The sequence below is a fragment of the Salvelinus fontinalis genome, chromosome 21, assembly GCF_029448725.1.
Source record: "Salvelinus fontinalis isolate EN_2023a chromosome 21, ASM2944872v1, whole genome shotgun sequence".
NCBI lineage: Eukaryota > Metazoa > Chordata > Actinopteri > Salmoniformes > Salmonidae > Salvelinus > Salvelinus fontinalis.
The window spans coordinates 42,937,031-42,965,030 of record NC_074685.1 but is presented as its reverse complement, the minus strand read 5'-3'; the positions used below and the strand labels follow the sequence as shown (position 1 = coordinate 42,965,030).

At 43.6% G+C, this 28,000-nt stretch overlaps 1 protein-coding gene across 5 annotated transcripts in view; it reads left to right on the top strand.

Moving 5' to 3' along the window:
- Window positions 1–28,000, top strand: part of LOC129818954 (DENN domain-containing protein 1A-like) — a 160,044-nt gene that overhangs the window by 76,465 nt on the left and 55,579 nt on the right. For 4 of the 5 annotated variants that reach the window (XM_055875333.1, XM_055875330.1, XM_055875334.1 and 1 more), the window contains exons 6-10: window positions 8,978–9,047; window positions 10,484–10,564; window positions 17,733–17,786; window positions 20,896–21,006; window positions 26,987–27,087. In XM_055875333.1, the coding sequence (XP_055731308.1) occupies window positions 8,978–9,047; window positions 10,484–10,564; window positions 17,733–17,786; window positions 20,896–21,006; window positions 26,987–27,087 (417 nt within the window). The remainder of the gene's footprint in view (window positions 1–8,977; window positions 9,048–10,483; window positions 10,565–17,732; window positions 17,787–20,895; window positions 21,007–26,986; window positions 27,088–28,000) is intronic. The other variant, XM_055875332.1, reaches the window with a different exon arrangement.

The window sequence follows — 28,000 nt, the reverse complement described above, 5'->3', positions numbered from 1 at the left end:
TGTCTGTCTGTCTGTCTGTCTGTCTCTCTGTCTCTCTGTCTCTCTGTCTGTCTGTCTCTCTGTCTGTGTATCTGTCTGTCTGTCTGTCTGTCTGTCTGTCTGTCTGTCTGTCTCTCTGTCTGTGTATCTGTCTGTCTGTCTCTCTGTCTGTGTATCTGTCTCTGTCTGTGTATCTGTCTGTCTGTCTCTCTGTCTGTGTATCTGTCTCTCTGTGTGTGTATCTGTCTGTGTATCTGTCTCTCTGTTTGTGTATCTGTCTGTCTCTCTGTCTCTCTGTGTGTGTATCTGTATGTCCGTCTGTCTGTCTCTCTGTGTGTGTGTGTGTGTCTGTCTCTCTTTGTGTGTGTGTGTGTGTGTGTGTGTGTGTGTGTGTGTGTGTGTGTGTGTGTGTGTGTGTGTGTGTGTGTGTGTGTGTGTGTGTGTGTGTGTGTGTGTGTGTGTGTGTGTGTGTGTGTGTGTGTGTGACAGCAGCAACAGACCTGGCTTAATAACTTCCCTTGCCCTTTACAGGCTGGGAGGAGGGACCATAAAGGCAGAGTGGAAGGGCCATCCAGGGAAATACACAGGAGTCATTCACTCCCAGCCAATTAAAACGCTTGTTGACGTATTTATGTCCTGCCTGCCCCACCCCTCACCCTCACCTACTTCCCCTGCTTCCAACCTCACCCCCACATCTCGACTCTGAAGCTAAACCTTACGATTCGTGTCCGAGATTGGAGAAGGGGATGTTAGATTGCCGGATGATTACCAAGGCAGTGTGTCGCTAATTCAAAGTATATCTGAAACTATCAAGTAGGGTGTTATCCCGGGACGTTAGGCTAACTGTAAATGCTACTTATCTTTGCGTGACAAATATTTATTTACTTGACAAATATTTACTTACATGACAAATATTTACTTACTTGACAAATATGTCATAGCAATTAGGTGGTACGCTTTTGTGAGTGCCAAGGCTGCCGTTTCATTATCTCCCTTGTACTGGGATTGAGATTGAATCACATGGACTAGTTCCACCACATGGTTTAGACAGTGAATTCCTGGCAAGCTTAAAATCTCATGACTGGTCATGTACGGTTTGCCTTACTTGCAAATATATATTTAACAGTCACCCAAATGTCAGGGAAACCTCCTGTTTTAAATTCACTTCCTGTTAAAACGGTCCATGGTATGGAAGGATTGTATGATATAGGAATTGAATATGGCTAGCTACTATAATATGTCAGGTCCCATCACTGTGCAAGATGTAAATGCTACAACTGACGGTCCACTTAACTCTGAGGATTGGGTTTCATGAAAGCACTCGTCATGTCGGAAACATGTCGCGTTCCAGGTAGCCAGGCACTTGACACTAAATAAAACCATCAACATTTAGCCAAGTCAGCTTGTGTGTGATAGAAGTAGCTGAGTAAGCGGAGCCCGGCTGACGGGCATCCTGCCACTAAGATACAGCCAAATGAAATTCAGTGGGTTGTTTCACACTCCTTTCTTTTTACTGGCCCTCTAATCGGCCCCAGTTTCCGCTGCTCCCCGACATTCTTTAAAAAGCCCTCCTGGTATAAAGGGCCCTACGCAAACAGAGCGACGGAGCGTCGTATATGGTCCGTTCCAAAATCCGAGTCACACAAAATTAAATAGAACTACTTAGAAAATGATGGTCCGTCGCTATGTTTTACGTAAAATGTGTAGCGGCTTTAGGTCCCCTGGGGGCCCACTATTCCTTCTGGCTGTTTTACACAAGTCTTTCGAGTCACTCATCCGCCTTTGTTTAACCCCTGACCCTGCGAAACAAGGCTCCGTCAAAAGTTCTGAGGGGCTGGCGGCGAGGAAATGGAATAAGTGTTTGGTTACAAACAAAACAGGCACTGGCGGTACGTCATAAATCGTTGGTGCAGCAGGAGTGCCGCCACGGCCGGCCTATTGCACGAGGGCGTCGGGCTCGTAAAGTTTTAACGTGGCCTGGTCTTTCTGCCGACTGTTTTGTTTTTAAGGGGCTCAGGAGTGGTGTCTGCCGCGGAGGGGGGACAGTAGATGGCTGTTATATCGCATGTGTGAGTGTGTTTACAGGGGAGTGGGGTGTGTGTCAGGGAAGAGTAGCTGTGTGTGCACTGCAGAGAGTATTTGTGAGCCCTGGGACATTGTGTGGTTATTATAAGAAAGCCCTATGACATTGTGTGGTTATTATAAGAAAGCCCTGAGACATTGTGTGGTTATTATACGAAAGCCCTGGGACATTGTATGGTTATTATAAGAACGCCCTATGACATTGTGTGGTTATTATAAGAAAGCCCTGGGACATTGTGTGGTTATTATAAGAAAGCCCTGGGACATTGTGTGGTTATTATTAGAAAGCCCTATGACATTGTGTGGTTATTATAAGAACGCCCTATGACATTGTGTGGTTATTATAAGAAAGCCCTGGGACATTGTGTGATTGCTGTCTGAAAGCCCTGGGACACTGTGTGATTATTATAAGAAAGCCCTGGGACATTGTGTGGTTATTATAAGAAAGCCCTGGGACATTGTGTGGTTGCTGTCTGAAAGCCCTGGGACACTGTGTGATTATTATATAGAAAGCCCTGGGACATTGTGCGGTTATTATAAAAAAGCCCTGTCCAGAATGTAGATGCGGAGGACTCTGAGAGCATGATGGAGATGTCACCATGCAGGCAAACCGCTGTCACAACTGCTCCCTCTCTTGGACCTTGACTCTTGACTTCATTTCTTCCTCCATGTCTTCTTCCACCTTTTCCTTGACCTCTCAAGTCATTGGAGTTCAATTCAATATTATTTAATATCCCCTGATGTAAAATATCACAGAAGTAATGCTTAACATTCTTCTCCATCTTACCATTGACTACGAGCTGTCAATACAAGTCTTCACCCAGCACCACAATCCCAAGACAACTGCTCAGCGATCTTATGAAGGGGTATATGCTTTCTGGGTACGTGTGATACTTTCCCCCCTTTAATCCTTCGTCAGGCATGTGTCGTTATTCCTAGAGAACACAAAAGCGTCTGCGGCTAACAAACGACGAGCAGATGTCCCAGTTCAAATGAGTCAATTAACTTCCAGCAGCACTTTAGCTTCCCTCGCATGGCATTCTTTAACACAGTCACCCATAAAGCTTAGCGAAACAGATGTTTCTCCAAATCCGGCTAGGCAAATGAAAAACGGACCTTTGGAGAAAAAGGAAGCTAATAGCAGCTAATCAAATTATATTAAAAATAAATCTTAATGGATTTTTGCAGGTTTTTTGGAGCCTGGTGGGTTACGTTATTATTTGACCCTGGTGGGTTACGTTATTATTTGACCCTGGTGGGTTACGTTATTATTTGACCCTGGTGGGTTACGTTATTATTTAACCCTGGTGGGTTACGTTATTATTTAACCCTGGTGGGTTATGTTATTATTTAACCCTGGTGGGTTACGTTATTATGTAACCCTGGTGGGTTACGTTATTATTTAACCCTGGTGGGTTACGTTATTATTTAACCCTGGTGGGTTACCTTAGTATTTAACCCTGGTGGGTTACGTCATTATTTAACCCTGGTGGGTTACGTTATTATTTAACCCTGGTGGGTTACCTTATTATTTAACCCTGGTGGGTTACCTTATTATTTAACCCTGGTGGGTTACGTTTTATATTTAACCCTGGTGGGTTACGTTTTATATTTAACCCTGGTGGGTTACGTTTTATATTTAACCCTGGTGGGTTACGTTATTATTTAACCCTGGTGGGTTACCTTATTATTTAACCCTGGTGGGTTACCTTATTATTTAACCCTGGTGGGTTACCTTATTATTTAACCCTGGTGGGTTACCTTATTATTTAACCCTGGTGGGTTACCTTATTATTTAACCCTGGTGGGTTACCTTATTATTTAACCCTGGTGGGTTACCTTATTATTTAACCCCGGTGGGTTCCCTTATTATTTAACCCCGGTGGGTTACCTTATTATTTAACCCCGGTGGGTTACCTTATTATTTAACCCTGGTGGGTTACCTTATTATTTAACCCTGGTGGGTTACCTTATTATTTAACCCTGGTGGGTTACCTTATTATTTAACCCTGGTGGGTTACCTTATTATTTAACCCTGGTGGGTTACCTTATTATTTAACCCTGGTGGGTTACCTTATTATTTAACCCTGGTGGGTTACCTTAGTATTTAACCCTGGTGGGTTACCTTAGTATTTAACCCTGGTGGGTTACCTTAGTATTTAACCCTGGTGGGTTACCTTATTATTTAACCCTGGTGGGTTACGTTTTATATTTAACCCTGGTGGGTTACCTTATTATTTAACCCTGGTGGGTTACCTTATTATTTAACCCTGGTGGGTTACGTTATTATTTAACCCTGGTGGGTTACCTTATTATTTAACCCTGGTAGGTTACGTTATTATTTAACCCAGGTGGGTTACCTTATTATTTAACCCTGGTGGGTTACGTTATTATTTAATCAAGAGGTCATTCAGGTTTTGGGTTGAAAATGTTAAGTGTCTTTGCTGTCTTTATCCTGTAGACTATCAACAAAAGCACTGAATTGAAACACAGGGAGTGTTTTGCTGTGGCGTATGCCGTTTGGCCTACTGTGGCATAGTGCTGTTGACCTTCACTATCTACAAAGCAGTCTCTACAAAGTAAGCAAGAGGTTTTATTAAATCTACTCTCGCTCTGTTTTCATCAGCCGGGGTGTGTAATTATTGAAATATAAACTGATATTTCTATGCAATAAATTGACTCTGTTAAAGGCAGTTAAAATGGCTTCAGAACCATGTTATATGATCTTCTACAGCGCCTTACACATACACCTCCGCAGTGTCATCGGGAGGAGAAAAACATTACTTTATTCTATTTACCATCTATTGACATGCTAATTAGACACAAATCTGCCGACATGGCTGTTTCTTTAATAAGAGGAAAGCTTCATCCTCAAGAGTCATTCGACCCCTTAGGATTCAAATCTAGCATCCATCCATCCACTTTTTTCCCTTATGTAGCTAACTAGCCTCCCACATAAAAGTAAGTGTATGCTCCCAAAAGGACAACAAACAACAAAATCACAACGAAGATTACTTTAATTAATAGTTTTATGTTTGCGCCTCGAACAGACTCGAACGAACAACCTAGCAGCGGTTGGCTGCAAAGCTCATTGATCACGTCACCCCGCTCCTCCGCTCTCTCCACTGGCTTCCAGTTGAAGCTCGCATCCGCTACAAGACCATGGTGCTTGCCTACGGAGCTGTGAGGGGAACGGCACCTCCGTACCTTCAGGCTCTGATCAGGCCCTACACCCAAACAAGGGCACTGCGTTCATCCACCTCTGGCCTGCTCACCTTCCTACCTCTGAGGAAGTACAGTTCCCGCTCAGCCCAGTCAAAACTGTTCGCTGCTCTGGCACACCAATAGTGGAACAAACTCCCTCACGACGCCAGGTCAGCGGAGTCAATCACCACCTTCCGGAGACACCTGAAACCCCACCTCTTTAAGGAATACCTAGGATAGGATAAAGTAATCCTTCTAAACCCCCCCCCCCCCTCCTTAAAAGATTTAGACGCACTATTGTAAAGTGGTTGTTCCACTGGATATCATAAGGTGAATGCACCAATTTGTAAGTCGCTCTGGATAAGAGCGTCTGCTAATTGACTTAAATGTAAATGTAATTGATGCTCATTGTCATACGTACCTTTTTGCAAATGCGTCACAATGTGACACATATAAACTGATACCCGGCTGCACATTAGGATTTGATTCCTAATATCATGCTACTCCACCACCGCTGCTTTTTGCATTCCAGTGATCATTGGCCAAACCTATCATAACCCCTCTGCATTTCTATCATGGGCCATTGTTGATGCTCTCTGCCACATTAATGAGTAATGGATTCATGGCCAGGCCTCATTAAGAGGCAGTAGCTGAGGTCGGGAGGGGTGGAGGGGAGGAGGGTGTAGAGCTTGGAATAATCCTAGCTCCCAACACTGATCCCGCTCGCAGAGTCAAGGATGTTGAGCGCTCATCTGGGCTAATGAAATGCAGAATACTAAAGAACCCGCGAGCGGCCCCCGGTACATAAACTCTGCACCCATAACAGAATCGTTTGCTACTGTGCATGCAGGTCACATACTTACCTCGTATCCTCCATACTAAAATCCCCCCCCTTTTTTCACTCAATTAAAAAATGCATGGCATATTTTAGCGTATCTTTTTTTATTTTTTTTATTACAAATAGACCCGACCAGAGCACCTTGCAGCTTTGTATAAAAAAACACCTCTCCCACACGTCTATAAACAGATTCAAAAGCTGGTCGGGAACCAGGGTTAAAGCCACTGGGGAGAAAAGTATGTGTGGCTTTGGCTTGCCGTGAGAAGATCGAACCAGGCCTTTTCCCCAGACAGACACATGCGCACAGACAGGGGGGGTTGGGAAGGGAGTGAGACACGTAGACTTGGGTAACATATCGCATCACGCCTTGGCTGCGCCAGCTAGATACTGCTCACAGCTCTGCATGGGACTGAGGGAGGGAGGGAGAAAAGGAAGGCAATAGGAAAGGCTACTGTAGCCGTAGAAGAGTTCCAACTTTTCTGACTTGTTGAAAGCCTCTGTGTAGCGGAGGTGGTTTGCTGTGATGAGTAATCTCTCTTGGGATCTGCTTGAGGACTGATCCTCCCCACAGCTAATGTTGTTGAGTCACACAGGCTTGATTATAACTACATAGAATGCAACTGACACCTGTTAGGTCATTTAGGAATTCTTTGCAGTTTAATTCCCAAGTGGGTTTTCCAGTAAAGCCGGCCTGTTTTTGTTTATGATAATGATGTATCTGATATCTGATATTAAAAACAAAAAATTATGTTTTAAGTGGAAAGTAAAAAGTCGAAAAATAAAGGAAATGCCTATTCCACCCATGCTTTACCAAGGTTTTCCAGCACACAGCTTTGACCTACTGCAGTAGCTCTGTTGATATTGTACTTCAAACTATTTGTAGGCAGGTTGCTTAGGATTCAAACCTTCTCAAACAGCCCCCACAATAATCTCAGATTTAGTATTTGTTTTTAAATTGTGGGTGAACCAACAATCTGGTTTGTCGAATTAGTTTAGAGGCTTTTCTGCTTGGTTGCTTTTATGCCAATGAACTCTGATACACTTAATGTTGCCCAGGTCTTCTCCAGCTTTTAGCGGTCAACACAACTGGTAATCGATACCAAGACAGGTACCACAGTATATCCATACTGGCAGAGGGCAAAAGTGTTGTTGTAGTTTTAAAGCCATCTCAAACTTAAGATGAGCGGATCTGCACTGCAAGATGGGCAAAACTCATTTATTCTCTGCTGTTTTCTGTATTGATAAAAACCAAAGTTGCACTCTTTTCATAGAATTTAAATACAGAAATATAATCTTTGAATACGACCTGGATGAAGGCCAAAGGGGGATTAAGCACAAAGTTGTCAGGGAGACAGTTGGTGTAGGCGGTGGGATCTGGAGCGAGGGGAGGGGAACGGGGGGTGGTGGGAGAGGGGAGGGTTGGTGAAGCTTGTGGCAATGTCCGCTACGGTAATGAGCAAGTCCGCCGCTGGAGAGAGCCCTTCTTGGCGGGCACATTCACGGCCGACTGCCGGTCGCAATTAAAGGCGAGGAGGAGGTGTAGCCTCGCAATCAGCCACCTCGCCAGTCGCTCCGAATGTAAATAAAAACGAGCCCAGTCAAATTACCGTTGCCGGCAGCTCGCCCGTTAAACCTGTCTCCGTAATGAGGGAACTGTGACATTTCAGCGTGCCGCCAAGCCCGTCCCGGTCTCACTCGGCGAAGCAACAAGCCTCAGCCGGTGGTGTGTCTCTTGTCGAGACATTCTAATTAGGGCTGAGGACTTTCCGATGACGTCGCTCGGAGGACCGGGATGTGTGGCAGAGAGAGAGGGTTGCTGGCTTCTATCAGACATCTTTCGTTTACCTTTGGCTACCTCCTTCCCCTTTTTCCCTCTTCCCCTTCTCTCTTCTTTCTTTCCTCTTCTCTCCTCCTCTTCTCTTTTCCCCTTCTCACTTCCTCTTCTCTCTTCCTCTTCCCTCTTCTCTATTCCCCTTCTCTCTTCCTCTTCTCTCTTTCCTCTTCACCTACACTACCCCAACACCTCTCTTCTTTCTCTATTTCACTCGGTCACCCTCAGGGCCACAGGAGGAGATGGAGAGTACGGCTCTTGTTCTGTATTCTGGACGAGCCTGTCTCCTAAAGGATACTCACTGAATGCTTATTGCTGGCCACGCACCCACAGACACATCATCATCAGTGATCACTCGAGTAAGAGTATGATTGTCCTCCATGGGGTCTTCTATTTGTGGGTCTTCAGATGGCTGTAGAGGCCAATCCGGGAGCCACATATTTTGGTGCAGTTTGGGCAGGGGTGAGTGGTGGTTGGACCTTTCAGGTATTGAATCTCTCCTTGCGTAGCTGCTGCTTGTCCTCTGGTGGAGGTCTATATCCTGTAGTGCAGCTCCTTCTTGGATGTTGTTACACACACACACACACACACACACACACACACACACACACACACACACACACACACACACACACACACACACACACACACACACACACACACACACACACACACACACACACACACACACAGCTGCATGACTCAGTGAGTAAGAACCACTTGAGAGGAGAGAACACACCACTGTTCGATCCTCCCTCCCTTCTCTTTCACGCTTAGATATAACTGTCTTGATGACAGCTATTTCCCCTATTGTTCACATTTCTTTCCATGGTTTGGGATGGGACCAGGGAGATGTACAAGGGATGACAATAAGTGAAATATAACCAAACAATGATGATAGGAAACATTTTATTTACCAATGACAAAAGATAAGCGCTATAATGATGTGTGAGGAAGTTGTTATAAATTCATTTATAATGCATTAGACACATCAGTTCATAGAGATTGTTACCCTGAAATTCTCTGTATTTACTTTATTGCAGCTATCTGCCCTGGTTTGAGGTATTCTACAAGCTGCTCAATATCCTCGCTGACTACACAATCAAAGGCCAGGTCAGTATTCTCAATGAAATCAAAACTAATAGTGGTCATTGTAGTTAGGGTGAACCTTGTTATCTACTTAGGTCACAACTAATGATGTAAAAAGGGCTTTCTAGAATAAAATACATTTGATTGAGGTAGGTATAGAGGAGATTTAGCAACTCCTGATACAAAAGCTTGTTTATTGTTAAAAGTAAAAACCAATGTGTTTCGGCTCTTGGTCTTCATTAGAGTAGGTAGAGGCAGACATATAATTCCACTGCAGTAGAAAGACTGTCACCTTTCTTTATCTTTTTCTTTGCCTGTGTCTTGGGTGACAGCCATCCCATCTAATATTAAAGTGGTGTCCCCTCTGTCAGAGCTGTCACCCTACTGACAAACATCACTCACTCTCACTCACTCACTCACTCACTCACTCACTCACTCACTCACTCACTCACCTACTCACTCACTCACTCACTCACTCAAAAATATTAACAAACACATCACTCTCTCTGCACACGTAGGTGATACTGAAAACCAAACAACTTAAAAGCACATTGTCCAAAAGAGACTTAAATAATCATTATAGGATTCAAATCAAATTGAGCTTAATCGACAGGCATTCAGACATTTTAAGTAATGTATTCAGAGCACTTTGGCAAACATCTGTTCAAGCCTCAGCGTTACATGTCTGCTGTTTATGGTTGTCAGACACAGCCCTATACCTGGGAGATAGCAACACAGCCCTATACCTGGGAGATAGCAGACACAGCCCTATACCTGGGAGATAGCAGACACAGCCCTATACCTGGGAGATAGCAACACAGCCCTATACCTGGGAGATAGCAGACACAGCCCTATACCTGGGAGATAGCAACACAGCCCTATACCTGGGAGATAGCAACACAGCCCTATACCTGGGAGATAGCAGACACAGCCCTATACCTGGGAGATAGCAGACACAGCCCTATACCTGGGAGATAGCAGACACAGCCCTATACCTGGGAGATAGCAGACACAGCCATATACCCGGGAGATAGCAGACACAGCCATATACCCGGGAGATAGCAGACACGGCCCTATACCTGGGAGATAGCAGACACGGCCCTATACCTGGGAGATAGCAGACACAGCCCTATACCTGGGAGATAGCAGACACAGCTCTATGCCTGGGAGATAGCAGACACAGCCCTATACCTGGGAGATAGTGAACAGAGATTATACTGTAGCATCGGCAGCCATTAATAGGATAAAGATATGTTTTGTTGTCGAAGTACAATGTACTGGGAGCGCTTTCAAGTCTGTAGGCTATTGGTTATTTCCTCAGAGATGCCATAATATTATAAGGGGGGGATATTGTCAGCTATTTTGTTTGCATAAACATTTAGTTCCTGTTGCTATTTATAATAGGGTTCCTGTGGGGTATCGTGTGAGATTGTACGTGTCTGTTTGTGTGTGTATTTCAGGAGAGTCAGTGGCGAGAGCTCCTGGAGTCACTCCATACACTCCCCATCCCTGATCCTGGAGTGCCAGTCCATCTTAGCGTGGTAAGACTTTGACCAACTCCCCGTAGACTTCATGGCTGGCCACCTTATCAGAGGAGCAACACATTCAAATCTTCCATCACTAGTTGTCCATTATGCCTAAAATTCACTGCTCATTAGCAAGGTTGCAGAATTAGCAAACATCATCACACTTCAGGGCCCTTCACATGATACAAGCAAGGTGCCAAGAGCCGTAGGGTCAGGCGCGGCAGTGGGTGAAAGTTCAAGTTATTTGAACTTTGAGTGCAGTGGCAATATCCCAAAAGCACTGCTTAACTTGTCCCAATGCCAAAAAACAATGTCTCTCTTGAGGCAATACCATTCTTGCACCTGTCACTTGAAACTCCCTTTAGATATCTCCATTTATCACACAGTATATACACCTATAGTATGTTTTTTGTTGTTGTTGCAGAATACATCAATATATCCCATCTCATGGCCATAGCACTTGGGTCAGTGAGGTACAGCCTTATCCTTTATAGTGGGTGCTTTGAGATACAGTTGAAGGTGGAAGTTTACATGCACCTTAGCCAAATACATTTAAACTACATTTTTCACAATTCCTGACATTTAATCCTAGTAAAATTTCCCTGTTTTAGGTCAGCTAGGATCACCACTTTATTTAAAAAAATTGAAATGTCAGAATAATAGTAGAGCGAATTATTTATTTCAGCTTTTATTTCTTTCATAACATTCCCAGTGGGTCAGAAGTTTACATACACTCAATTTGCATTTGGTAGCATTGCCTTTAAATTGTGAAATGTTTCTGGCAGCCTTCCACAAGCTTCCCACAATAAGTTGGGGGAATTTTGGCCCATTCCTCCTGACAGAGCTGGTGTAACTGAATCAGGTTTGCAGGTCTCCTTGCTCGCATACGCTTTTTCAGTTCTGCCCACACATTTTCTATGGGATTGAGTCAGGGCTTTGTGATGGCCACTCCAATACCTTGACTCTGTTGTCCTTAAGCCATTTTGCCACAACTTTGGAAGTATGCTTGTGGTCATTGTCCATTTGGAAGACCCATTTGCGACCAAGCTTTAACTTCCTGACTGATGTCTTGAGATGTTACTTCAATATATCCACATAATTTTCCTCCCTCATGATGCCATCTATTTTGTGAAGTGCACCACTCCCTCCTGCAGCAAAGCACCCCCACAACATGATGCTGCACCCCCGTGCTTCACAGTTGGGATGGTTCTTCGGCTTGCAAGCCTCCCCCTTTTCCCTCCAAACATAACAATGGTCATTATGGCCAAACAGTTCTATTTTTGCTTCATCAGACCAGAGGACATTTCTCCAAAAAGTATGATCTTTGTCCCCATGTGCAGTTGCAAACTGTAGTCTGGCTTTTTTATGGCGGTTTTGGAGCAGTGGCTTCTTCCTTGCTGAGCGGCCTTTCAGGTTAGGTCGATATAGGACTCGTTTTACTGTGGATATAGATAATTTTGTACCTGTTTCCTCCAGCATCGTCACTAGGTCCTTTGCTGTTCTGGGATTGATTTACACTTTTCGCACCAAAATATGTTCACCTCTAGGAAACAGAACGCATCTCCTTCCTGAGCAGTATGATGGCTGCTTGGTCCCATGGTGTTTATACTTGTGTACTATTGTTTGTAGAGATGAACGTGGTTCCACGAGGCGTTTGGAAATTGCTCCCAAGGATGAACCAGACTTGTGGAGGTCTTGATTTTTTTCTTTTGATTTTTCCATGATGTCAAGCAAAGAGGCACTGGGTTTGAAGGTAGGCCTTGAAAAACATCCACAGGTACACCTCCAATTGACGTCAATTAGCCTATCAGAAGCTTCTAAAGCCATGACATAATTTTCTGGAATTTTTCAAGCTGTTTAAAGGCACAGTCAACTTAGTGTATGTACATTTCTCACCCACTGGAATTGTGATACAGTGAATTATAAGTGAAATAATCTGTCTGTAAACAATTGTTGGAAAAATGACTTGTGTCATGCACAAAGTAGATGTCCTAACTGACTTGCCAAAACTGTAGTTTGTTAACAAGAAATTTGTGGAGTGGTTGAAAAACGAGTTTTAATGACTCCAACCTAAGTGTATGTAAACTTCCGACTTCAACTGTAGATTGCTGTTATTATCCTTCATAGAGGATGCTTTGATTCTTGCCGACTGTTTTCGGGTCAGTTGTGGGTTCAATGGGGGGAGCACCAAGGCTGCCACCCCTGCCGAGTGGGGCACCATTTCCCCGACCCTCAAAGGCTTATCCCTCAGCTGTCCTGCATGATGGGTTACAACACAGGCCGTTCCATTTGAAGGATTTTTAGGAATCCCTCAGAGCTCCATGTTAGGGTGCCTACTCAAAGCGTTTCACGAGCAATGGAGTGAGACAGAGTTTACACCCCAAAAAATAGGGAGCTTCCGAGGAGACGGTTCTGTCAGAGTGATCTTGGCGTCAGACGCAGGGATATAGAGGAAGTAGTGAGTGCATCACTTTGTTCGCTAGTCTTTCCCCACTCCCAGCAAAGGAGCTGGGTTTATTATCATACCGTCACTCTTGTGACACCTTCTCCATGAGATATCTGTCAGACCCACCTCACTATCCTTACCCTGCAAAGCGACAATACATGACTAAGATTGAATCCTACTAAACCGACTCTGACGCTCATCTGATGCGTCAGGGCTTGTAAACCCAACAGCGAGCTGCTCAGTGATGCATACCTACCAGACGAGCTAAATTCCTTTTATGCTCGCTTCGAGGCAAGCAACACTGAACCATAAGTGAGAGCACCAGCTGTTCCGGATGACTGTGTCATCATGCACACCATAACCGATGTAAGACCTTTTAACAGGTTAACATTCACAAGGCCGGGGGGCCAGAAGGAGTACCAGGACGCATACTCAGAGTATGCACTGACCAGCTGGCAAGTGTCTTCACTTTTTCAACCTCTCCCTGACCCAGTCTGTAATACCTACATGTTTCAAACAGACCATCATAGTCCCTGTGCCCTAGAAGGTAACCTGTCTAAATGGCCATCATATCAGACACCCTGGACCCACTCCAATTCGCATAATGCTCCAACAGATCCACAGATGGTGCAGATGTCTCTATTGCACTTCACACTGCCCTCTCCCACCTGGACAAAAGGAACACCTGCGTGAGAATGCTGTTCATTGACTACAGGTTAGCGTTCAACATCATAGTGCCCTCCAAGCTCATCACATAGCTAAAGACCTTGGGACTGAACACCTCCCTCTGCAACTGGATCCTGGACTTCCTGACGGGGCGCCCCCAGGCAGTGACGGTAGGCAACAACACATCTGCCACGCTTATCCTGTCCTCCCTGTTCACCAACAATTGCGTGGCAATTGCATGGTAGGCCTGATCACTGACGACGATGAGACAGCCTATAGGGAGGAGGTCAGAGACCTGGCAGTGTGGTGCCAGGACAACAACCTGTGCCTCAATATCAGCAAGACAAAGGAGCTGATCATGGACATTAGGAAACGTATGGCCGAGCATACCCCCATTCACATTAACGGAGCTGAAGTTAAGCGGGTCCAGAGCTTCAAGAAACCACAGTGTCCACATCACTAAGTATCTATCGTGGTCCAAACATACCAACACAGTTGTGAAGAGGGCACGAGAACACCTCTTCCCCTCAGGAGGCTGAAAATATTTGGCATGGGCCTTCGGATCCTCAAAAAGTTCTACAGCTGCACCATTGAGAGCATCTTGACTGGCTGCATCACAGCTTGGTATGGCAACTGTTAGCGTCTGACCCAAAGGCCCTACAGGGGGTAGTGCGTGCGGCCCTGTACATCACTGAGGCCGAGCTTCCTGCCATCCAGGACCTCTATACCAGGGAGTGTCAGAGGAAGGCCCTACATTTTTCAAAGACTCTAGCCGCCCAAGTAATAGACTGTTCTGTCTGCTACCACACAGCAAGCGGTACCGGTGCACCATGTCTGGAACCAACAGGACCCTGAACAGCTTCTAACCCCAAACCATAAGACTGCTAAATAGTTAGTTGTATAGTTAACCAAATAGTTACTCGTACTAACTGCATTGACCTATTTTTGTGCTCACTTTTTTGACTAATCTCATACGCTGCTGCTACTGTTTACTATCTGTCACTTTATTCCCTAGTTATGTACATACACTACATGACCAAAAGTATGTGGACACCTGCTTGTCGAACATCTCATTGCAAAATCATGGTTATTAATATAGAGTTGGTCATGCTTTTGCTGCTATAACAGCCTCCACTCTTCTGGGAAGGCTTTCCACTAGATGTTGCAACATTGCTGCGGGTTCTTGCTTCCACAAGAGTATTAGTGTGGTCTGGTACCGATGTTGGGCGATTAGGCCTTGCTCGCAGCTGGCGTTCCAATTCATCCCAAAAGTGTTGGATCGGGTTCAGGTCAGGGCTCTGTGCAGGCCAGTTAACCTCTAACGAGCCTCTACCCTGGATCCGGGAGCACCCCCCCCCCCCCCCCCCCACACTGATTAGCATCGCTAGCATAGCGTCACAATTAAATAGTAGCATCTAAATATCATTAAATCACAAGTCCAAGACACCAGATGAAAGATACAGATCTTGTGAATAAAGCCACCATTTCAGATTTTTAAAATGTTTTACAGGGAAGACACAATATGTAAATCTATTAGCTAACCACGTTAGCAAAAGACACCATTTTTTTACTCCAACAGTTTTTTCCTGCGTCAGTAGCTATCACTAATTCGACTAAATAAAAATATATATAGCCACTAACCAAGAAACAACTTCATAAGATGACAGTCTGATAACATATTTATGGTATAGCATAGTTTTTTTTTGAAAAATGTGCATTTTTCAGGTATAAATCACAGTTCTACATTGCAGCTGCAATCTGAAATAGTGCCGACGCAGCCAGAACAATTACAGAGACCAACGTCATATAACTAATTACTCATCTTAAAACATTTCAGAAAAATACACAGCGTACAGATATTGAAAGCCCAACATCTGGTGAATCCAAACAATATTTCGGATTTATTAAATGTTTTATAGCGAAAACAAAATGTAGCGCTAAATTAGCATAGCTACGCCAGGCAGAACCAGCTGGGCGCCCACGACCAGTTCACATGCACGACAGATATATGAAATAACATCGTAAATTGGGTCTTACTATTGCTGATCTTTCATCAGAATGTTGATCAAGGTGTCCTTTGTCCAGATGAGTCCTTGTTTCGATTCAGAATGGCAACTTTCCCACTTCATTTAGCATTGGTACTGGTCGAGTGGCACGGATCTCTCAAACGAAAATAAAATCAGAGAACGCAACACCGCAAAACTCCCGAAAAAATTCAAATAATCTGATTAAACTATATTGAAAAAACATACATTACGACGATATGGTCACATGTATCAAACAAAATTCGAGACGGAGATAGTTTTCATCCGTAACGGCAGCAAAACAGTAGACAATCGCACCTCCAAGTCGCGCGATTCAGAGAACCGGAAGTTGTCGGTCACGCCAAAGAAATAGGTCTTATTTCACGTCAGAACAAGATAAACAAAAAATTTCTCCTCTGACGTCCTCTTGACACCCAGAGGAAGGCGAATGAAGTGTGTTTCGGGTCATAGGTGGCGTGACCATATATAGGCAGAGCGTTGAAGCGAGCATAGACATCTTGCATTCTACTTCTTGGTCAGGGAAAGTGCTGTCAAATGACTTGTGTTTCTCTCAGAGACAAAATTGAAACGGTTTTTGAAACTAGAGATTGTTTTCTATCCAATGGTATTAATTATATGCATATAGTAAGAGCAATAATTGAATAAGAGGCAGTTTAATCTGTAGAGCAAATTATGCTAATGCGAAAACAGCACCCCCTGTATTCTCAAGAAGTTAAGTTCTTCCAAACTGATCTCTGCAAACCATTTCAGTATCGACCTCGCTTTGTGCACGGGGGCATTGTCATGCTGAAACAGGAAAGGGCCTTCCCCAAACTGTTGCCACAAAGTTGTAAGCATGGAATCGTCTAGAATGTAATAGTATGCTGTAGCATTAAGATTTCCCTTCACTGGAACTAAGGGCCTAGCCTGAACGATGAAAAACAGCCCCAGACCATTATTCCTCCTCCACCAAACTACAGTTGGTACTATGCATTCGGGCAGGTAGCGTTCTCCTGGCATCCGCCAAACCCAGATTCATCTGTCAGACTGCCAGATGATGAAGCGTGCTTGGCATTGAGCATGGTGATCTTAGGCTGGTGTGCAGCTGCTCGGCCAGTGAAACCCATTTCATGAAGCTCCCACGAACAGTTCTTCTGACGTTGCTTCAAGAGGCAGTTTGGAACTCGGTAGTGAGTGTTGCAACTAGGACACGCACTTCAGAACTCAGCTGTCCCGTTCTGTGAGCTTGTGTGGTCTACCGCTTTGCGGCTGAGCCATTGTTGCTCCTAGATGTTTCCACTTCACAATAACAGCACATACATTTGACAGGGGCAGCTCTCGCAGGGCAGAAATTTGATGAACTGACTTGTTGGAATGGTGGCATCCAATAACTGTGCCACCATTGAAAGTCTCTGAACTCTTCAGTAAGGCCATTCTACTGCCAATGTTTGTTTATGGAGATTGCATGGCTGTGTGTTCGATTTTATACACCTGTCAGCAACGTGTGTTGCCGAATCCACTAATTTGAAAGGGTGTCCACATACGTTTGTGTATTTAGTGTATCTAACACAATTATCTTGTACCCCTACACATCGACTTGGTACTGGGACCCCTTGTATGTATTTTGTCAAGTTATCGTTACTTATTTGTACCTATTACAACTTGTTTTATTCGTGTTTTACTTTTCTTTTATTTCTCTATTTTCTTTCTCTCTGCATTGTTGGGAAAGGGCCGTAAGTAAGCATTTCACTGTTAGTCCTCACCTGTTGTTTATGAAGCATGTGACGTATAAAATAGTATTTTATTCATCTATCCCCTGGGCTATTACCGTTATTGAGAACAGGGAGGTGTTCATAAGACATAATGTAATAAAACAGATTGAAACAGGAAGTTGAAAAGGGCTGTTTTTCCAGTGTATGGAATGTCTTTACACTATTGAGCGTTAACTCCTAATCCTATTAGCGTTTGTCTTTTCTCATGAACTGCGATGGCTTAAAATGCCTTAATCTCTCAAATTTTACCCCCTGTGTTTCTTTGTCCCCGTTAGCATTCCTACTTTACTGTGCCTGACACAAGGGAACTACCCAGCATACCTGAAAACGTGAGTATCTTTGGCATTCACCCTTCATTTCGAATTTGCTGTTCTTTATTGTTCACTGTTTAGGAAGACATTTGCAGCACACCACTAACAATATCCATTTGGAATAATTGACGATATGCCAAAATACATCACTCAACCTCATCTGATATGAAAGGACACAATGTTACTCCACGCTACCCACGTCCCCAATGCACACTGTTCATATAGGCCTGTGTGACAGGTTTACTGTAGGTCTGTGTGTTAGGGTTAGGTTTACTGTAGGTCTGTGTGTTAGGGTTAGGTTTACTGTAGGTCTGTGTGTTAGGGTTAGGTTTACTGTAGGCCTGTGTGACAGGTTTACTGTAGGTCTGTGTGTTAGGGTTAGGTTTACTGTAGGTCTGTGTGTTAGGGTTAGGTTTACTGTAGGTCTGTGTGTTAGGGTTAGGTTTACTGTAGGCCTGTGTGACAGGTTTACTGTAGGTCTGTGTGTTAGGGTTAGGTTTACTGTAGGTCTGTGTGTTAGGGTTAGGTTTACTGTAGGTCTGTGTGTTAGGGTTAGGTTTACTGTAGGTCTGTGTGTTAGGGTTAGGTTTACTGTAGGCCTGTGTGACAGGTTTACTGTAGGTCTGTGTGTTAGGGTTAGGTTTACTGTAGGTCTGTGTGTTAGGGTTAGGTTTACTGTAGGCCTGTGTGTTAGTGTTAGCTTTACTGTAGGCCTGTGTGTTAGTGTTAGCTTTACTGTAGGCCTGTGTGTTAGGGTTAGGTTTACTGTAGATCTGTGTGTTAGGGTTAGGTTTACTGTAGGCCTGTGTGACAGGTTTACTGTAGGTCTGTGTGTTAGGGTTAGGTTTACTGTAGGTCTGTGTGTTAGGGTTAGGTTTACTGTAGGTCTGTGTGTTAGGGTTACGTTTACTGTAGGTCTGTGTGTTAAGGTTAAGTTTACTGTAGGTCTGTGTGTTAGGGTTAGGTTTACTGTAGGCCTGTGTGTTAGGGTTCGGTTTACTGTAGGCCTGTGTGTTAGGGTTAGGTTTACTGTAGATCTGTGTGTTAGGGTTAGCTTTACTGTAGGCCTGTGTGTTAGGGTTAGGTTTACTGTAGGTCTGTGTGTTAGGGTTAGGTTTACTGTATGTCTGTGTGTTAGGGTTAGGTTTACTGTAGGTCTGTGTGTTAGGTTTAGGTTTACTGTCGGCCTTTGGGTAGCATGAATAAACCGCTAGTCCCACAAACGTTAGACATTCATTCAATTGCTTCAGCTCACTGGAGGAGATATCGAAGGAGTCGGAAGAATCAATATCTTGTTTGATTTCCCCGTTTTTCCAATTCCCACCGGTAACCTCACGTAGTTAGTTAGCCGTCAGACTGCCCTCGCTAGTCCTGTGAGGCCTCCCCAGATCCCCCTCTCTGGGGGGCCTTTAGACAGACAGAGAGAACGCAGAAAAGGGAGAGCTTGACAGAGACGTGACAGAGGTGCGAGGGAGACGTGACAGAGGTGCGAGGGAGACGTGACAGAGGTGCGAGGGAGACGTGACAGAGGTGCGAGGGAGACGTGACAGAGGTGCGAGGGAGACGTGACAGAGGTGCGAGGGAGACGTGACAGAGGTGCGAGGGAGACGTGACAGAGGTGCGAGGGAGACGTGACAGAGGTGCGAGGGAGACGTGACAGAGGTGCGAGGGAGACGTGACAGAGGTGCGAGGGAGACGTGACAGAGGTGCGAGGGAGACGTGACAGAGGTGCGAGGGGGACGTGACAGAGGTGCGAGGGAGACGTGACAGAGGTGCGAGGGAGACGTGACAGAGGTGCGAGGGAGACGTGACAGAGGTGCGAGGGAGACGTGACAGAGGTGCGAGGGAGACGTGACAGAGGTGCGAGGGAGACGTGACGGGAGACAGAAGTGAACCCCAGTCAGAAGGGAGAGGTGTCGAAGGAGGAGTCTGTAGTCTTCAGAAGTAATGCTTCTGGAGGTTTGGAGAATAACAGATTAAAAAAATTAAAAAAGTTATTAAATGTAACCTTTTTTTAACTAGGCAAGTCAGTTAAGAACAAATTCTTATTTACAATGACGGCCTACCGTGGACCAGTGGGTTAACTCCCTTGTTCAGGAACAGAACAACAGATTTTTTACCTTGTCAGCTCAGGGATTCAATCCAGCAACCTGTCGGTTACTGGCCCAACACTTTAACCACCTGCCGCCCCCACATGCACACCACATCCCTTCTACTACAGCTTATTTCACCTAAATCACATGTGGTATGCCTATTTCAAACATATTTTTTCTCTTTCTATGACATAGACTGACCAGCTGAAAGCTATGATCCCTTATTGATGTCACTTGTTAAATCCACTTCAATCAGTGTGAATGAATTAGAGGAGACAGGTTAAAGACATGGACAATTGAGACATGGATTGTGTATGTGTGCCATTTAGGAGTTGAATGGACAAGACAAAAGATTGAAGTGCCTTTGAACGGGGTATGGTAGTAGGTGCCAGACGCACCGGTTTGAGTGTGTCAAGAACTGCACCACTGCTGGGTTTTTCAAGCTCAACTGTTTCCCGTGTTTCAAGAATGGTCCACCACCCAAAGGACATCCAGCCAACTTGACACAACTGTGGGAAGCATTGGAGTCAACATGGGCCAGCATCCCTGTGGAATGCTTTCGACACCTTGTAGGGTCCATGCCCTGACGAATTGAGGCTGTTCTGAGGGCGAAAGGTGCTGGAACGCAATATTAGGAAGGTGTTCCTAATGTTTTGTACACTCAATGTATATTCAGATTCAGAAATCTTCAATGTCTTCCATGGGTCAGTTTATTTTGCAGCAATAAGAGTACACATACAGATGAAATCACATATTTAAATACATTACATATTTCATGTGTTCTGTCTAAAGTATTGTATTTAATTGTCTTACATGCCGACGATCACAGAGAGAAGTTTTATTTGAAACAATAATGTGTCTTCCTGTTACATTCTTCACCTGTTATATCTATACTATACCTTTGTAAAAGCTATGTAAATCATGTTGATGCCTTGTACTATTCATACAGTCATTGGTCTGCCCTTGCTATCACAACTAACCTCTACCCCTTTTTTCTTTTTCTTTTTACTTTTTGCCTTTGTTTTGTCTTGCAGAGAAACCTAACAGAGTATTTTGTAGCCGTAGATGTCAATAACATGCTCCATCTGTACGCTAGTATGCTTTATGAGCGTCGAATCCTCATCTGCTGTAGCAAACTAAGCACCGTAAGTACTGTAGATCCTTCACTCCCTCCTTCACTCCCTTTCTCCTCCATTCTCACTCTCTCCATGCATATCAACTAATCAATGAGTGTCTATTTTACAGGATTGGCTTGGTACTGTTGCACCACCACACAATAAGACACAGCATAAAATGGTTGCTCACCCAGAATAAAAAAATGTAAAAAAATTCAACAGAAATATTTGAAGATATTGTGGATGAGAATCTGGCTGTTTTTTTCCCACTGTAACCACATACTATTTTTAAACCCTTTACATTTTCTGTTACATTTTTTGTTCTACCCTCCACCGTTAAAGCTATAACCCTCTTCATGCCTTTTTGTATAGAGAGGACTGTCTGAAGAGCTTGTCACCTGCTAAAAACATATCCTTACACATACAGTGCCTTCAAAAAGTATTCACACCTCTTGACTTTTTCCACATTTTGTTATGTTACAGCCTGAATTTTAAATGGATTTAATTGAGATTTTTTTCACTGGCCTACACACAATACCCATAATGTGAAAGTGTAATTATGTTTTTAGACATTTTTACAAATTAATTTAAAATGAATAGCTGAAATGTCTTGAATCAATAAGTATTCAACCCCTTTGTTATGGCAAGCCTTAATAAGTTAAGGAGTAAACATTTGCTTAACAAGTTACACAATAAGTTTCATGGACTCACTCTGTGTGCAATAATAGGGTTTAACATGATTTTTGAATGACTACCTCATCTCTGTACCCCACACATACAATTATCTGTAAAGTCCCTCAGTCGAGCAGTGAATTTCAAACACAGATTCAACCACAAAGACAAGGAAAGGTTTCCAATGCCTCGCAAAGAAGGGCACCTATTGGTAGATGGGTAAAGAAAAACAATAAGTTCACATTTTTCTTCCAATTTTTCATTATTTGGGTATTTGGTATAGATCGTTGACAAAAAAAGACAATTCAATCAATTCAATTCAATCCATTTTCCTCCCACTTTGTGGGAATGTAGAAAAAGTCAAGGTGTAAATACTTCCTGAATAAGCCTTATTTTCTTGTACTGTACCATACAAAGCATTGTCTTCAATTAAGCTTTTATGAGGCATTCCTAAGTTTTCCATTATGTGATATGGACACGATATAATTAAGCCCCTCCTGCCCTCTCGGCCTGTTAAAGTCACTAATGTGTGTATGGGTTTTTGATTAGCGAAGCCCAGTTTATATGCTGTTTTTAACACATACTGTAAAAGGGAAGTTGTTCACAAGCCCAATGGGAAAATACTGTTGTCAGGGTGGATGCTTGTTTAGAAGCTACACCTGAACATGTAGTAGCAAAGAGGACTTATGCTAGAATGGTGAGGTATAACAGTTATTTTACATTCCATCAAAACATGACCACGTTCTTTGAAGAATATGGGGAGACGTCTATTCCTTTAACATATCAGTGAATATGGGGAGACGTCTATTCCTTTAACATATCAGTGAATATGGGGAGACGTCTATTCCTTTAACATATCAGTGAATATGGAGAGACCTCTATTTCTTTAACATATCAGTGAATATGGGGAGACCTCTATTCCTTTAACATATCAGTGAATATGGGGAGACCTCTATTCCTTTAACATATCAGTGAATATGGGGAGACCTCTATTCCTTTAACATATCAGGGAATATGGGGAGACGTGTATTCCTTTAACATTTCAGTGAATATGGGGAGACGTCTATTCCTATAACATATCAGTGAATATGGGGAGACGTGTATTCCTTTAACATATCAGTGAATATGGGGAGACGTCTAATCATTTAACATATCAGTGAATATGGGGAGACGTGTATTCCTTTAACATATCAGTGAATATGGGGAGACGTCTATTCCTTTAACATATCAGTCAAATAAAATCTTATCAAATGTTATTTGTCATATACACATGGTTAGCAGATGTTAATGTGAGTATAGCGAAATGCTTGTTCTTCTGCTTCTGACAGTGCAGTAATATCTAACAAGTAATCTAACAGTTCCCCAACAACTACCCAAGTCGGTTAGGACATCTGCTGTGTGCATGACACAAGTAATTTTTCCAACAATTGTTTGCATACAGATTATTTCACTTATAATTCACTGTATCGCAATTCCAGTGGGCCAGAAGTTTACATACACTAAGTTAACTGTGCCTTTAAACAGCTTGGACAATTTTTACCAGCATTAAATAGGAATTGTGAAAAACGGAATTTAAATGTACAGTTGAAGTCGGAAGTTTACATACACCTTAGGCAAATACATTTAAACTCAGTTTTTCACAATTCCTGACATTTAAACCTAGTAAAGATTCCCTGTCTTAGGTCAGTTAGGATCACCACTTTATTTTAAGAATGTGAAATGTCAGAATAAGAGTAGAGAGAATGATTTATTTCAGCTTTTATTTCTTTCATCACATTCCCAGTGGGTCAGAAGTTTACATGCACTCAATTAGTATTTGGTTAGCATTGCCTTTAAATTGTTTAACTTGGGTCAAACATTTCAGGTAGCCTTCCACAAGCTTCCCACAATAAGTTGGGTGAATATTGTCCCATTCCTCCTGACAGCTGGTGTAACTGAGTGAGGTTTGTAGGCCTCCTTGCTCGTGCACGGTTTTTCAGTTCTGCACACACATTTTCTATGGGATTGAGGTCAGGGCTTTGTGATGGCCACTCCAATACCTTGACTTTGTTGTCCGTAAACCATTTTGCCACAACTTTGGATGTATGCTTGGGGTCATTGTCCATTTGGAAGACCCATTTGCGACCAAGCTTTAACTTCCTGACAGATGTCTTGAGATGTTGCTTCAATATATCCACATAATTTTCCTTCCTCATGATGCCATCTATTTTGTGAATTGCACCATTCCCTCCTGCAGCAAAGCACCCCCACAACATGATGCTGCCACCCCTGTGCTTCACGGTTGGGATGGTGTTCTTCGGCATGCAAGCCTCCCCCTTTTTCCTCCAAAGATAACGATGGTCATTATTAATCTAGGTCCCCATGTGCAGTTGCAAACCATAGTCTGGATTTTATGGCGGTTTTGGAGCAGTGGCTTCTTCCTTGCTGAGCGAGCGGCCTTTCAGGTTATTGTGATATAGGACTCGTTTTACTGTGGATATAGATACTTTTGTACCTGTTTCCTCCAGCGTCTTCACAAGGTCCTTTGCTGTTGTGCTGGGATTGATTTGTACTTCTCGCACCAAAGTACGTTCATCTCTAGGAGACAGAACGTGTCTCCTTCCTGAGCGGTATGATGGCTGCGTCGTCCCATGGTGTTTATACTTGCGTACTATTCTTTGTACAGATGAACGTGGTACCTTCAGGCGTTTGGCAATTGCTCCCAAGGATGAATAAGACTTGTGGAGGTCTACAATGTTTTTTCTGAGGTCTTGGCTGATTTCTTTTCCCATGATGTCAAGCAAAGACGCATTGAGTTTGAAGGTAGGCCTTGAAATACATCCACAGGTACACCTCCAATTGACTCAAATGATGTCAATTAGTCATTTCAGAAGCATCTAAAGCTTTTCTTGAATTTTCCAAGCTGTTTAAAGGCACAGTCAACTTAGTGTATGTAAACTTCTGACCCACTGGAATTGTGATACAGTGAAATAATCTGTCTGTAAACAATTGTTGGAAAAATTACTTGTGTTATGCACAAAGTAGATGTTCTAACCGACTTGCCAAAACTATAGTTTGCTAACAAGAAATTTGTGGACTGGTTGAAAAACAAGTTTTAATGACTCCAACCTAAGTGTATGTAAACTTCCGACTTCAACTGTACATATGAATATATGGATGAGCGATGGCCGAGCGGCATAGGCAAGGTGCAATAGATGGTATAAAATACAGTATATACATATGATATGAGTAATGTAAGATATGTTTACATATGATATGAGTAATGTAAGATATGTAAACATTATCAAAGTGGCATTATTTAAAGTGGCATTGTTTAGAGTGACTAGTGATCCATTTGTTAAAGTGGCCAGTGATTTGTTCTCCATGTAGGCATTAGCCTCTCTGAGTTAGTGATTTCAGTTTAGCAGTCTGATGGCCTTGAGATAGAAGCTGTTTTTCAGTCTCTCGGTCCCAGATTTGATGCACCTGTACTGACCTCGCCTTTTGGATGATAGCGGGGTGAACAGGCAGTGGCTCGGGTGGTTATTGTCTTTGATTATCTTTTTGGCCTTCCTGTGACATCGGGTGGTGTAGGTGTCCTAGCCGGGCAGGTAGTTTGCCCCCGGTGATGCGTTGTGCAGACCTCACTACCCTCTAGAGAGCCTTGTGGTTGAGGGTGGAGCAGTTGCCGTAACAGGCTGGGATACAGCCCGACAGGATGCTCTCGATTGTGGATCTGTAAAAGTTAGTCATGGTTTTGGGTGACAAGCTGCTGCGCCTTCTTCACCACACTGTCTGTGTGGGTGGACCATTTCAGTTTGTCGTTGATGTGTACGCCAAGGAACTTAAAACTTTCCTCTTTCTCCACTGCTGTCACTTCGATGTGGATAGGGGGGATGCTCCATCTGCTGTTTCCTGAAGTCCACAACCATCTCCTTTGTTTTGTTGACGTTGAGTGAGAGGTTGTTTTCCTGACACCACACTCTGTGTGCCCTCACCTCCTCCCTGTAGACTGTCTCGTCATTGTTGGTAATCAAGCCCACTACTGTTGTGTCGTCTGCAAACTTGATGACTGAGTTGGAGGCGTGTGTGGCCAGTCGTGGGTAAACAGGGAGTACAGGAGGGGGCTGAGAAGTGATTCTGGGAAGACGTCTATTCCTTTAACATATCAGTGAATATGGGGAGACGTCTATTCCTTTAACATATCAGTGAATATGGGGAGACCTCTATTCCTTTAACATATCAGTGAATATGGGGAGACGTCTATTCCTTTAACATATCAGTGAATATGGGGAGACGTCTATTCCTTTAACATATCTGTGATTATTGAGGAATAGAAACGAGAGACACATCTCAAATGTTACCATATTCCCTAAATGGTGCACTACTGTTGACCAGAGCCGTGGGAGAAAATCTGAATGTTCCTCATATTTTTTTTAACCAAAACAGAAACCACACGTCCTCCTCCTCCCCGTTAAAAAGGGATATGATTCATCCAAGGAATCCCAGTCTTCCTGTTTGACGTGAAAAATACTTTACCTGACATGGCTGAGGACGAGCGTTCCCCAGGGGCTCTTTCTCCCCACACCCCATTCCCTATAACGAGTCCCTTAGACAAACGCTGCCACAACGTTTTCCTCCCCCCATCTTAAATCAAAGTAAAATTGTCAGAATCTCCAAGTTGGCCAGTTTGATTGACTGTGGGGGGGGCACGTTTTATGATCAATCATCTGCTCTGAATATAGAAACCCACACACTTAAACAGCGTCTCAGACAAACGCTGTTATTCTGGGGAATGTCTGTTGTGGTTGGGCAACATCGCTGTTATTGACACATCTGCCAGCGTTCAACGGTGGCATCTTAGTTTGATCAACGGCTGCGTTCGTTTGCCCGGCACTACATTCCTCCTACCTTAACACACAAAGGAGCGGAATTTGTCACGTGAGATATTAAACGTCAGTGATGGGAACTGTTGCTGGTCTAATTTCCGGTGGTGTAATTTGTGTCATTTATGGGGTAGCTTTGATGCCATGAGTAACGGCCAATTTACTCTTGGAGTGTGTGTCCCTGTATGTGTGTGTGTGTTTGTGTCCCTGTGTGTGTGTCCTTGTGTGTGTGTCCACAGAACTCCAAACATTAACATAGTGCAGTTGGAACTTTCTCTGCACAATAATCTGTCAATGTATTTTCTACAATATAACAATGCAAGGAATAGTTATATACCTCAAATATTCCATTGTGGATCTGTCAATATAATGTATATTTCCAAATGAACCTGTGAGAAATAGTTATATGCCTTATTATGCTCTATGGTGTTGTGTGTGATAGTGGTGTTTTGTACTCTCTCCCTCCACCACAGTTAACTGCTTGTGTTCATGGGTCGGCGGCCATGATGTACCCAATGTATTGGCAACACGTTTACATTCCTGTCCTGCCTCAGCACCTCATAGACTACTGCTGGTGAGTAACCACAATGGTCATCTGTAGCTCAGTTGGTAGAGCATGGCGCTTGCAACACCAGGATAGTGGGTTCGTTTCTCAGCACCACCCATATGTATGCATGCATGACTGTAAGTCACTTTGGATAAAAGCATCTGTTAAATGGCATATACATTTTTCATTTAAAAAAAAAAAGCGCTTGTCTCCAACTCCAAGCGCGTCACATTGTAACACCAAGGTGTGGGACAGGACTTGGAAGAGTTTTCCCCCTATCCGTTGGTTCAGGGTCAGGTAGTTATTTATCCTTCTATGGTTAAGATTAGGAGCTGGGCTGCGTAATCCAATGCTAAATGTGTGGCTAGATGCAGATTCTGTCTCTAGTGTGTAGCACTCACCATTTTCTACCAGAACACTCACATTCAGCATGTTGATGGACCCAACACACTTGACCCCACTGTTGACAGTATCCAAAATGTACCCCTTTTCCACCCGCACCCCCCACCCTTCCACCCCATAACAAATGAGGATTGATCGGATTTCTGGTGTGTTTATTTCAGTAAGACTGTACATCCCAACTTTGCGCCTCTCATGAGTCTCAGGTCGGAGTGCCAATTTGTCTGTGCAAATTTGAAAAGAAATGTCCACAATATTTAACCCTTGTCTGGACAGCCCAGACACATGACACTGGCTGTATTTGTGTGGCATGCAGGGAGGCGGTATGACCTTCCCCATGTCTTTATGAATATGGCAAACAAAGCCTTTAATAATGCTTGGTCACCATCCATTTATCACATTATCAAGATGTGCCCCGCACATAGAATTAGAATATGAATGTCATGATGCAGCGTGTCTAATGTAAAGGCTGACGAGTACGATGATGTGCTTGTCCAAAATCTGAACCTATTTCCTGTTTCTGAATAACATACAGTTGAAG